The sequence below is a fragment of the Bos mutus genome, chromosome 8 (assembly GCF_027580195.1).
Source record: "Bos mutus isolate GX-2022 chromosome 8, NWIPB_WYAK_1.1, whole genome shotgun sequence".
Lineage (NCBI taxonomy): Eukaryota > Metazoa > Chordata > Mammalia > Artiodactyla > Bovidae > Bos > Bos mutus.
Window position 1 is genome coordinate 65,909,230 of NC_091624.1, and position 13,260 is coordinate 65,922,489.

The 13,260-nt window shown below is 43.0% G+C and overlaps 1 protein-coding gene across 2 annotated transcripts in view; it reads right to left on the bottom strand.

Moving 5' to 3' along the window:
- MAMDC2 (MAM domain containing 2) overlaps positions 1-13,260 on the bottom strand; it is a 163,365-nt gene that overhangs the window by 79,472 nt on the left and 70,633 nt on the right. For both annotated transcript variants that reach the window (XM_005897472.2, XM_070375777.1), the window contains exons 4-5: positions 12,960-13,044; positions 9,628-9,765 (exon numbers count right to left, since the gene is read on the bottom strand). In XM_005897472.2, coding sequence (XP_005897534.1) covers positions 9,628-9,765; positions 12,960-13,044 — 223 coding nt within the window. The remainder of the gene's footprint in view (positions 1-9,627; positions 9,766-12,959; positions 13,045-13,260) is intronic.

Below are 13,260 nucleotides of genomic sequence, written 5' to 3' on the forward strand. Positions count from 1 at the left end.
CGCATCAGGTGGCCAAAGTATTGGAGTTTCAGCTTCAGCATCGGTCCTTCCAATGAACACCCAGGACTGATGTCCTTCAGAATGGACTGGTTGGATCTCCTTGCAGTCCAAGGGACTCTCAAGAGTCTTTTCCAACACCACAGTTCAAAAGCATCAGTTCTTCAGCGCTCAGCTTTCTTCACAGTCCAACTCTCACATCCATACATGACTACTTCAGGCTCAGGCTCAAATACTTCGTTGGGCCTTCATACTGACGTCAGGGGACTAAGCAATGCTAGTGGGCAAAGCTGCCTGTCTTTGGGAGCAGTTTTAGAATAGCCGAGGAAGAAGAGAAAAGATAGGAAAAATGGAGAGGAGGAGATGGGAGGGGGAGGGAATGGGAGGAGAGCAGCGAGTGCCTACGGCAGGGCTGACATGCTCTGCCACCAAGTCTTTGTGCTCCTCAGGGATGACCACATCATCAAGCCTTGATATAGACACTAGAAAATCTACTGGTCAGGATATTAGAAAAGCCAGGTCCTCTTTTTCTCATTCCTTACTCCCTTTAATCCTCCTTTTTCTTTTTTCTAATGCCAAATGCAATGTGTTTATACATATTCAGGAGGGACTCAAGGCATTTTATTTTTAAAATTAATTTTTATTGGAGTATAGTTGACATACAGTATAGTTTTTGCTGTATGGCAAAGTGAATCTCATATATATATATATACACACACACGTATATCCACTCTTTTTTAGATTCCATTCCTATATAGGTCATTACTGAGTACTGAGTAGAGTTCCCTGTGCTATACAGTAGGTTCTCATTGTCCTTTTATATATAGCAGCATGTATGCGTCAACTCCAATCTCCCAATTTATCCATCCTCTATTTCCACCTTGGTAACCATAAGTTTCTCTTCTGCATCTATGACTCTATTAGTGTTTTGTAAATGGGTTCACTTGTACCATTTTCTTTAGATTCCATGTACAAGTGATATTGTATAATATCACTTATTATTATACGTGAAGGTCCATCCATGTCACTGCAAATGGCATTATTTTGTTCCTGTTTTAAATGGTTGAGTAATATTCCATTGTATATATGAACCACATCTTCTTTATCCATCCCTCCATCTAAGGACATTTAGGTTGTTTCCATGCTCTGGCTATTGTTAATAGTGCTGCAATGGTTTCCCAACCTGGGGACTTCGACTTTGAAGGCCAGTGGAATTTGCTTACAGAACTTCCACAGGCCCAGGGAAACCTTCCCCAGGCACAGGACTGTGCCTTCCAAGAGTCTTCTTGGAGGGCACAAATAAAACCTTGTGTGCACAAGGACTCAGGAGAAAGGAACAGTGACCCCAGAGAAGACTGAGCCAGACTTGCCTGTGAGTGTCCAGAAGTCTCTGGCGGAGATGTGGGTTGACAGTGGTCTGACGCAGTGTCAGGGGCACTGAATACAACAGTCCCGGGAGCCACAGCATACTGGCATAAGTCACTTGGAAGGAGGTCACCATTACTGCCATTACCCCTACCATAGTTTGGCTTCAGGCCAAACTACAGGGAGGGAACACAGCCCCACTCATCCACAGAAAATTGGATTAAAGATTTACTGAATATGGCCCCACCCACCAGAGCAAGACCCAGATTCCCCCACAGTCAGTCCTTACCATCAGGAAGCTTCCAGAAGCCTCTTTTTTTTTTTTTTTTTTTCTGTAGAAGCCTTTTATCCTTATTCATTAGAGGGCAGACAGAATGAAAAGCGCAATCACAGAAAACTAACCAAACTGATCCATGGATCACAGCCTTGTCTAACTCAATGAAACTATGAGCCATGCCATATAGGGCCACCCGAGATGGATGGGTCATGGTGGAGAGTTCTGACAAAATGTAGTCCACTGGAGAAGGGAATGGCAACCACTTCAGTATTCTTGCCTTGAGAACCCCATGAACAGTATAAAAAGGCAAAAAGATATGATCCTGAAAGATGAACACCCCAGGTCAGTAGGTGCCCAATATGCTATTGGAAAAGACCAGAGAAATAGATCCAGAAAGAATGAAGAGGCTGAGTCAAAGTGAAAACAATACCCAGTTGTGGATGTTACTGGTGATGGAAGTAAAGTCTGATGCTGTAAAGAACAATATTGCATAGGAATCTGAAATGTTAGGTCCATGAATTAAGGTAAATTGGAAGTGGTCAGACAGGAGATGGCAAGAGTGAACATCGAGATTTTAGGAATCAGAAAACTAAAATGGACCAGAATGGGTGAGCTTAATTCAGATGACCATTATATTTACTACTGTGGGCAAGAATCCCTTAGAATAAATGGAGTAGCCCTCATAGTCAACAAAAGAGTCTGAAATGCAACACTTGGGTGCAATCTCAAAAATGACAGAATGATCTCTGTTCATTTCCAAAGCACACCATTCAATATCACAGTAATCCAAGTCTTTGCCCCAACCACTAATGCTGAAGAAGCTGAAGTTGAATGGTTCTATGAAGACCTACAAGACCTTTTAGAACTAATACCAAAAAACAATGTCCTTTTCATTATAGGGGACTGGAATGCAAAAGTAGGAAGTCAAGAGATACCTGGAGTAACAAGCAAGTTTGGCCTGGGAGTACAAAATGAAGAGTTTTGTCAAGAGAATGCAATGGTCATAGCAAACACCCTCTTCTAACAACACAAGAGATGACGCTACACGTGGACATCACCAGATGGTCAATACCGAAATCAGATTGATTATATTCTTTGCAGCCAAAGATAGAGAAGCTCTATACAGTCGGCAAAAACAAGACCAGGAGCTGACTGTGGCTTAGATCATGAACTTATTGCAAAATTCAGACTTAAATTGAAGAAAGTAGGGAAAACCACTAATCTATTCAGGTATGATCTAAATCAAACTTCTTATGATTATACAGTACAAGTGACAAATAGATTCAAGGGATTAGATCTGATAGAGTGCCTGAAGAATTATGGATGGAGGTTTGTGACACTGTACAGGAGGCGGTGATCAAAACCATCCCCCAAGAAAAAGAAATGCAAAAAGGCAAAATGGTTGTCTGAGGGGGCCTTACAAACAGCTGAGAAAAGAAGAGAAATGCACAGCAAGGGAGAAAAGGAAAGATATATCCATCTGAATGCAGAGTTCCAAAGAATAGCAAGGAGAGATAAGAAAGCCTTCCTCAGTCATCAGTGCAAAGAAATAGAGGAAAACAATAGAATGGGAAACACTAGAGATCTCTTCAAGAAAATTAGAGATAGCAAGGGAACATTTCATGCAAAGATGGGCACAATAAAGGACAGAAATGATATGGACCTAACATAAGCAGAAGATATTAAGAGGTGGCAAGAACACACAGAAGAACTGTACAAAAAAGATCTTAATGACCCAGATAACCATGATGGGTGTGATCACTCACCTAGAGCCAGACATCCTGGACTGCAAAGTCAAGTGGGCTGTAGGAAGAATCACTACCAACAAAGCTAGGGGAGATGCTGGAATTCCAGCTGAGCTATTTCAAATCCTGAAAGGTGATGCTGTGAAAGTGCTGCACTCAATATGCCAGCAAATTTGGAAAACTCAGCAGTGGCCACAGGACTTCAGTTTTCATTCCAGTTCCGAAGAAAGGCAATGCCAAAGAATGTTCAAACTACTGCATAATTGGACTCATCTCACATGCTAGTAAAGTAATGCTCAAAATTCTCCAAGGTAGGTTTCAATAGTACGTGAACCGAGAACTTCCAGACATTCAAGATGGATTTAGAAAAGGCAGAGAAACCAGAAATCAAATTGCCAACATTTGCCTTTGTGTCATAAAAAAGGCAAGAGAATTCCACAATAGTATCTACTTCTGCTTCAATGACTACGTTAAAGCCTTTGACTGTATGGCTCACAACAAATTGTGGAAAATTCTTAAAGAGTGGGAATACCAGACCACCTGACTTGCCTCCTGAGAAACCTGTATGCAGGTCAAGAAGCAACAGTTAGAAAGAGATTGGTTCCAAAATGGGAAAGGAGTATGTCAAGGCTGTACATTGTCACTCTGCTTATTTAAATTATATGCATCATTAGAAACGCTGGGATAGATGAAGCACAAACTGGAATCAAGATTGTGGGGAGAAATATTAATAACCTCAGCTATGCAGATGACACCACCATTATGGCAGAAAGCAAAGAGGAACTAAAGAGCCTCTTGATGAAAGTGAAAGAGGAGACTGAAAAAGCTGGCTTAAAACTCAACATTCAAAAAATGAAGATCGTGGCATCCAGTCCCATCACTTCATGGCAAGTAGATGGGGAAACAATGGAAACAGTGACAGACTTTATTTTCTTGGGCTCCAAAATCACTGCAGATGGTGACAGCAGCCATGAAATTAAAAAGACGCTTGCTCCTTGGACGTAAAGCTATGACCAACCTAGTCAGCATATTAAAAAGAAGAGACATTACTTTGCTGACAAACGTACATATAGTCGAAGCTATGGTTTATCCAGTAGTCATGTACAGATGTGAGAGTCGGACCATAAAGAAAGCTGAGCACTGAAGAATTGATGTTTTTAAACTGTGGTGTTGGTGAAGACTCATGAGAGTCCCTTGGACTGCAAGGAGATCAAACCAGTCAATCCTAAAGGAAATTAATACTGCATATTCACTGAAAGAACTGATGCTGAAGCTGAAGCTCCAATACTTTGGCCACCTGCTGTGAAGAACCGACTCATTGGAAAAGACCCCGATGCTGGGAAAGATAGAGGAGGGGAGGAGAAGGGGATGACAGAAGATGAGATAGTTGGATGGCATCTCCAACTCGATGGACATGAATTTGAGCAAGCTCCGGGAGTTGGTGATGGACAGAGAAACCTGGCTTGCTGCAGTCCATGGAGTCCAAAGAGTGGGACATGACTGAGTGACTGAACTGAGCTGAGTAGTAATGTTGAGCATCTTTTCATGTGCCTTTTGGCCATCTTTATATCTTCTTTGGAGAAATGTCTATTTAGATATTCTGCTTATTTTTTGATTGGGTTATTTGCTTTTATGATATTGAACTGCATGAGCTGTTTGCATATTTTAGAGATTAATCCTTTGTTGGTTGCTTCATCTGCGAATAATGTTCCCCATTCTGTGTGTTGTCTTTTCATTTGTTTATAGTTTTCTTTGCAGTGCAAAAGCTTTAAAATTTAATTAGGTCCCATTTGTTTATTTTTGTTTTTATCCAGAGCATTTTTGAAATATATCTCAGTGGATGGTGAATTTGGAGATTTTGATGTATAGCATTAGGTAAAGAAAAAAGAGTAAAATATTAGAACTCAAAGGCATCTTACGGATCATTGAACTCAAATTCCTCATTTTCAAACAGACTGGTGGAGACCCTCAGAAGTTAAGGGACTACCCAAAGCACTGAAGGACATTTGGTCCTGTCTGAAATGTCCCTATGACATTTAGTCTGTGCACAAAGGTCCTTGATATTTGGTCCTGTCTAAAACCATTTGACACAGACCAAATAATGCTCACAGGTGTTTTGGAAGGGACCAAATTTCAAGGACCTAATGGAATAGACCAAATACCTTATAGAAATTCTAGACAGGATCAAATATCTGCAAATCACCTAAAGTAATACAGCACTCTTATAACTGGGTCTGGAGCACAAGCATTCTGACTCCTGGCCTCGTCCTCCTCTTTATCCCTTGTTGAAACAAACATGGTTGGAATGTTCTGTGGTCACAAATGAGAGAGAGGAAGAACTAGGGGTGATGCATTTTGCAAACAATGGGTTACATGCAATTAACATAGGCTTCCCAGGTATCTTAGATGGTAAAGAATCTACCTGCAATGCAGGAGATATGGGTTTGATCCCTGGGTCAGGAAGATCCCCTCGAGGAGGATATGGCAACCCACTCCAGTATTCTTGCCTGGAGAATTTCATGGACAGAGGAGCCTGGCGGGCTACAGTCCACAGGGTTGCAAAGAGTTGGACACGACTGAGTGACTAACACACACATACACACACACACACACAACATAGTCAAAGGGGTGATTTGACACTAGTCCATAGGTCTGCTGCCTCTCCCAAGAATATGTGTTCTCCCAGACAGCTGGTCCTTGCCATCATTAAGAATGAAAAATTATGCACTGAACAAATAATGATTAGATTATGACATTGGTTACCCAGAGGATCTGACTTTAGAACTACTTTTTTAGTGGTTTGTGAAAAGTTCTCTAACACCAAAGGTTGTATTTCTGTGGTAATGACACCAAGGATTATTACAATTTTAATGCACTAGTCTTTCAAGATTCTCTCTATTCCTCGCACTAGAATTTTAAAAGATGGCAGAAAACAATCTCAAAATCAGCCTGCTGCTACTGCTGCTGCTAAGTCGCTTCAGTCGTGTCCGACTCTGTGCAACCCCAGAGACGGCAGCCCACCAGGCTCCCCTGTCCCTGGGATTCTCCAGGCAAGAACACTGGAGTGGGTTGCCATTTCCTTCTCCAATGTATGTAAGTGAAAAGTGAAAGTGAGGTTGCTCAGTTGTGTCCAACTCATAGCGGCCCCATGGACTGCAGCCTAGCAGGCTCCTCCGTCCATGGGATTTTCCAGGCAAGAGTACTGGACCTACTTCCATAAATTAAGAAATGTCATCTGGCTTTTCTTTTTGAAACCCCAAGACAGTGTTCGTTGTTTTATTCATTTAAACAAAGGTTTCAAGAGGTTAAGTTCAGTTCAGTCGCTCAGTCGTGTCTGACTCTTTGTGACCCCATGAATCGCAGCACGCCAGGCCTCCCTGTCCATCACCAGCTCCCAGAGTTCACTCAGACTCACGTCCATCAAGTCGGTGATGCCATCCATCCATCTCATCCTCTGTCGTCCCTTTCTCCTCCTGCCCCCAATCCCTCCTAGTATCAGAGTCTTTTCCAATGAGTCAACTCTTTGCATGAGGTGGCCAAAGTATTGGAGTTTCAGCTTTAGCGTAATTTCTTCCAAAGAAATCCCAGGGCTGATCTCCTTCAGAATGGACTGGTTGGATCTCCTTGCAGTCCAAGGGACTCTCAAGAGTCTTCTCCAACACCACAGTTCAAAAGCATCAATTCTTCGGCGCTCAGCTTTCTTCACAGTCCAACTCTCACATCCATACATGACCACTGGAAAAACCATAGCCTTGACTAGATGGACCTTTGTTGGCAAAGTAATCTCTGCTTTTGAATATGCTATCTAGGTTGGTCATAACTTTTCTCCCAAGGAGTAAGCGTCCTTTAATTTCATGGCTGCAATCACCATCTGCAGTGATTTTGGAGCCCCAAAAAATAAAGTCTGACACTGTTTCCACTGTTTCCCCATCTATTTCCCAAGAAGTGATGGGACCAGACGCCATGATCTTCGTTTTCTGAATGTTGAGTTTTAAGCCAACTATTTCATTCTTCTCTTTCACCTTCATCAAGAGGCTTTTCAGCTCCTCTTCACTTTCTGCCATAAGGGTGGTGTCATCTGCATATCTGAGGTTATTGATATTTCTCCGGGCAATCTTGATTCCAGCTTGTGCTTCTTCCAGCCCAGCATTTCTCATGATGTACTCTGCATAGAAGTTAAATAAGCAGGGTGACAATATACAGCCTTGATGTACTCCTTTTCCTATTTGGAACCAGTCTGTTGTTTCATGTCCAGTTCTAACTGTTGCTTCCTGACCTGCATACAAATTTCTCAAGAGGCAGGTCAGGTGGTCTGGTATTCCCATCTCTTTCAGAATTTTCCACAGTTTATTGTGATTCACATAGTCAAAGGCTTTGGCATAGTCAATAAAGCAGAAATAGATGTTTTTTCTGGAACTCTCTTGCTTTTTCGATGATCCAGTGGATGTTGGCAATTTGATCTCTGGTTCCTCTGCCTTTTCTAAAACCAGCTTGAACATCTGGAAGTTCATGGTTCATGTATTGCTGAAGCCTGGCTTGGAGAATTTTGAACATTACTTTGCTAGCGTGTGAGATGAATGCAATTGTGCGGTAGTTTGAGAATTCTTTGGCATTGCCTTTCTTTGGGATTGGAATGAAAACTGACCTTTTCCAGTCCTCTGGCCACTGTTGGGTTTTCTAAATTTGCTGGCATATTGAGTGCAGTACTTTCACAGCATATCTTTCAGGATTTGGAATAGCTCAACTGAAATTCCATCACCTCCACTAGCTTTGTTTGTAGTGATGCTTTCTAAGGCCCCCTTGACTTCACATTCCAGGATATCTGGCTCTAGGTGAGTGATCACACCATCGTGATTATCTGGGTTGTGAAGATCTTTTTTGTACAGTTCTTCTGTGTATTCTTGCCACCTCTTCTTAATATCTTCTGCTTCTGTTAGGTCCATACCATTTCGGTCCTTTATCGAGCCCATCTTTGCATGAAATGTTCCCTTGGTATGTCTAATTTTCTTGAAGAGATCTCTAGTAACATTTTATTATTTTGAGATAACCCTATTGTCATTTAAAATACTCATGCAGATTCCTGAATTAATCTGTCATAACAGCTGATCATTCACTGTATACATAACACTCATTATAGGTGTGGCTCCTTCAATGGCCACAAGTAGAGAGGGGTTGTGTGTGTCTGGGACCAAAATATGTATATACATTTGGAAACCTGAAACTTTTGTGCAACACCTAAGAGCAAAGAGAACAGTAAGGACAGGATGAAGACTGTCCAAGGCCAAGATAAGTAACAAGATGGACACTTAAAAAAGTTGGAGACGTGGTTAAAAATATTCACATGAAGAGGAACTACAGTGAATGAGAAATGATGTAAAGTTGCCATAAACAGTTGCCATGTGTTCAGGCAGCTCAAGGGGACACAGTGTCATCATCAGCTATTTATTGTCACTGAGCAGATCACCTAAATATCCACATGGCAAAGCATTAAAAGGGGAAATGGTACTGTTTGTAGCAGAATCAACATTCCTATTCTGTCCCTGATGGAAAGCTAGTCACCAGAACCTTCTCTCTGGTCAACAAGAACTTGGAGTTGACAAAAGGAATGTGTTGCAACCGTGAGGAGACCTAGGTTTTCATGAAGCCACCAAGGTCCAGGTGAGAGCTGCCATAATCCACAAGGAAGCAGGCCCTTGCCAGGTCTCCCTATGTAGGGTCTTTCTCCCCCAAGCCCGTTGATCACTGATACCCTCTCCTCTCCATTTTCCCTGCAGAGAACCAGCTCACTTGGCCACTAGGGGGCCCTGTTGCTCACCACATTTCAGGACTGATCATCAGTACTGGCTCACCTCCCTGCCAAGAGAGAAGTTCTTACCGTCTGCTTCGCATCATTCAATCTATTTTTAGTGAAAAGTAACCTAGGGTTATTCCAGCCTTGTCCTTAGAAATGCTGAACGATAAACAGAAAAGAAAATAAAGCGTAGTATGGAAATGTGAAAATAGCAAAGCCCAGTCACAGGGCAAGAAGAGCCTTGAACTGGGTGGCATTCTCTGTTACAGCGATCGTGTCTGCAGTTTGTCTCTGTCTCAAGGCTTACTCTTCCCTACTCTCCTGCCAGGTCTCTCAGTGCCTACTCACCCTCCTCTCACTGCCTCCTTTTCTGTTGACAGAGCCATGGGCAGGTCAATATAGTGGGGAGATGGCAAACACAGTTATCCTGGAAAAAGGTGTCCCCAGCTCACCCAGTTCACTCTTTAAGGTGTGATCCTGCGGGAGACTAGAGTTGGAGTTCCGAGTATTTCCTCCTCCAACAAACCAGTTCACGTTGGGGTTCCAGTGGTTCACAAAGCCACAGAGATGGTTTTCTTCAAAGTCACATTCTGGCAGAAGAGAAATAAAAACAGACTTGATGGAGATGTAGTTGTGCCTGCAGCTGCCCAGACTCACTGCAGTTTGCTCTTACTCCGGTATGTTTCACACTCCCTTCTACCACCGGGGCCTTTGTACCATGAGCCCTGGACAAAGTCAATCAAGAGGAGAGATCCTGTAATGAACAGAGATTATAATTCATCATTGCTTCTTTGGATTGTGGCCCATGTGGCTGGAATGTGACCTCTCCTAGTCTCCATGTCTTCCTATGCAAAATGGGGAGATACTCCCACCACGCAGGGCTGTGATAAGGGTGGACAGCTGCCAGCACAGTGCCAGGCACGTGGTTAGTGCTTGGTAGATCAGCCAATTCTGTGTCAAAGCACTATTTAGAGCTATACTTTTAGCTCCAGAAATTTTATCCACCACCTTTCTGGGAACCCATTCTTTCATTCCCTTCTCTCTTGATGGTAGACAAGGTACTAAGATGAGGGCTAAGGCGCATGTTTCCTATGATGCTAGAGTTCTCTGCTTTGCTTATAAATAAGATCTTAGAATAGTCGAGACAGGAATATCTTAGGCACTGGGCCCTTTGGCAGCTACTGAGTAGAGAAAACAAGAGAAGACAAAGAGACCCTCTCTCCCCTTTTTAGTAGCATTGAGATGCTCGCACAGATAAATTGTTCCCAGTCAACAGACTCCTTTGGGGGAGCAAGAAACTCACAAGGCTATTCCTCTGTTGACCCCCATAAACAACAGTTAAAAATACGAAGTTGTGATTGTGCTGGTCATCTCCTATTGGCTCCTCCAGACCCATCCACCTTTCTCCCACCCTGCTCCATCCTCCAGAGGTTGATGTGTATGGACCTGTATGGGCTTCCTTGCCTATTGGCTTCTAAAATGGATTCAACCAAAGGAAGATAAGAGGAGAACAAAGGTTGGGGTCGTTTATTCCTGCAGTTCCCTTTCTGCCAGGATGCCATGAGTTGGCTGTGCCCCTCTACCGAGGGACCACACAGCTCTATGTTCTGGTAAACCCTCCTCTCTTGCCCCTTCAGATCTCCAATGCTGATGGTTCATGAGTCATCACTCTGACTAGTCTTGGATTACTGCATTTTGACAGGCTTCCTTCACCCGCCCACACCTTTGTAGTCCCTTTGGTGAGTTTTCCTCAAATTACTAAGGTTGAGTGTAATCTGTTTCCACTTTCTTGCCAGGGTCCTGACTGATACAGTTATCAGTGTGCTTTTGCATTAGCAAGCACTCAACATTTTTAAGATTTTCATTTTCAACTTTTCTACTACAGGAGCCACTAACCTATGCCCAACAGTCAGTGCCAAAGGCTGCTGCAGAGTAAAAGAAAAAAGCAAAATATTCTTCAATGCACCAGGCACTAATCTGAGTACTTTATGTGAATTAAATTATCTAATCCTCAAAACAACCCCACAAGGTATGTACTATTATTAACCTCACTTTACAGATGAGGAAACAAGAGAGGCAAAAGGAGTGTACAGAAAGAAAGATGAGGTGAGAGTAAGATCATACAGTTCAACAAGATAAAATATCAGGGCTCCTTTTGTGTGTGTTTTTTTTTTTTAAAAACAGAAGCCATCAAGTGATCTGAAGAAAGGAAATTAACAGTTTTGACTGCCAAGCACGGTGACCATCCCCTTCATATCCATGATCTTACTGGTCTCCACAACAGTCCTTTCCTATGAGGGAAATATTTGAATCCCCATTTTGCAGGTAATGAAACGGAGGCTGCGGGGCGCACTGCATTGACTGAGCCAGCAGGTGGTGCTCCACCAGGTGCGTCTGACTAGCCTGTGAGGGTGTTCAAGCCCCAGGCAGCTGCCACTAAAGAGCTACATGGAGGACTAAAGAAAGAAGATACAGTTTTAGCTCACTGTGTCTTCATGAAGTGGTAACAATGTAGGTCTGCTGTCTTTCACTTGCATTACCATCATCGACTAGCAGGTCAAAACAGAGAAGTAAGACTCAAGGAATTATTAAAGGCTCCTTTTTGTCCAGAATTGCCCTTGACTCTTATCTCTTCCTTTCCATAGCCATTCAGCCTCCAGTATTGTCAGCGCTGGAAAAAATCTCTCAAACCTACCACCTTTATCCCATTCCACTGCCGACCCCAATTTTAGATTCCTATATTCCCCTCTTGGAGGTCGCAAGCACTTCCAAAGGGTTTTCCTATCATATACTTTCCTTGTTTCCAGCTTATTTTCCAGGTGGCAGCCAGAGGCAGCATCTGAAAGCCCAGCTGCAGGCCCCTCCCCACTGAGTGACTTCTGGTGCCTCCCAGCCACATAATCCAGGAACCCAGGCTCCACAGCTGGGATCCAGACTCTTTCGTAACAGCCTCCCTCAGCACTCCTGACTCTCACTTCAAACACTACCCAGCCCCTGGCCTTTGCCTGGACACGCACTGCACTGGCCCTGCAGTGGGGTCTGCCCAGAATGAATGCTTTCCTTCCTGCCCTACTCCTTCACCGACTGAATTCCTAAACTTCCCCTTCTTGAAACAACAGCTCAAATGCATCTCCTGGATTCAGTCCTGTCTGGTTTCCTCCCCACCCCTCTCGCCTGCACAGCATGGCATGTCCTTCACCTGCAGAACTGATCATTTATAGAGACAGCTTCAGTAGGAGACAATGGAAGGCGAGAGACCTCAAGCATAGAGAATGTCTGCTCTTGATGCCCCCCAAGAAGCTGGCATATAGGAAGCACCTCACAACCCTGCTCAAGTGGAATCTAAGTGACAACTGTGATTGTAAAGACAGAGCAGTGATGTGTAAGAGAGGAATGGAGGAGAGTGAGGAAAGGAGGTAATGTGGAGGTAAATAGGCTGCTGCCTTTCTGGCAAATGTTACAAAAAGCTGAATTTACAGCCAACTGGAAATTATGTTTATTGGAATATGGAATATGTTGAGTTTAAGGCAGCAACTCAGGTTACAGCTGCTTCACCTACTTTTCTTTCATCAACCCAGTCAGTCCAGGCAAACTCTTAATGAGCCTTCCTCTGCTAAAGACAGAGGAACATCATAAAGCATTCAAATGATGCAAAATTCAAAATGCACTACAGAATGTAGTTTGTAAAATACTCTGCCTTTACGATTGATTCATTTACTTCTGGCAACAGGAGATTTTAGAAAAAGATGCATGTTCTGATACAATGAGAAGGAAACCCACTTACCAATACAGTAGCCGGTTGTCATCTTGATTTCAAAGAGTGCGATGCTGGATGTATTTCCATGTCCTAGCACACCTTCTATTAAAATCTGCACAACACATGAGGCAGAAGGGAGTTAGACTTTAAAACACCATGTGTCCATTTTTAGTATTTCATCTACTAGTCAGAAGCTCTTCAGCAATTCAAGGCAAAATGAGATTGTTTGTCTCAGTTCGTTGCTGTTGGATACTAATCCCATGATGGACTTTACTGAAAGAAGGCAAGTGTGTGCGTGTGCATGTGTGTACACCAACTCACACATATA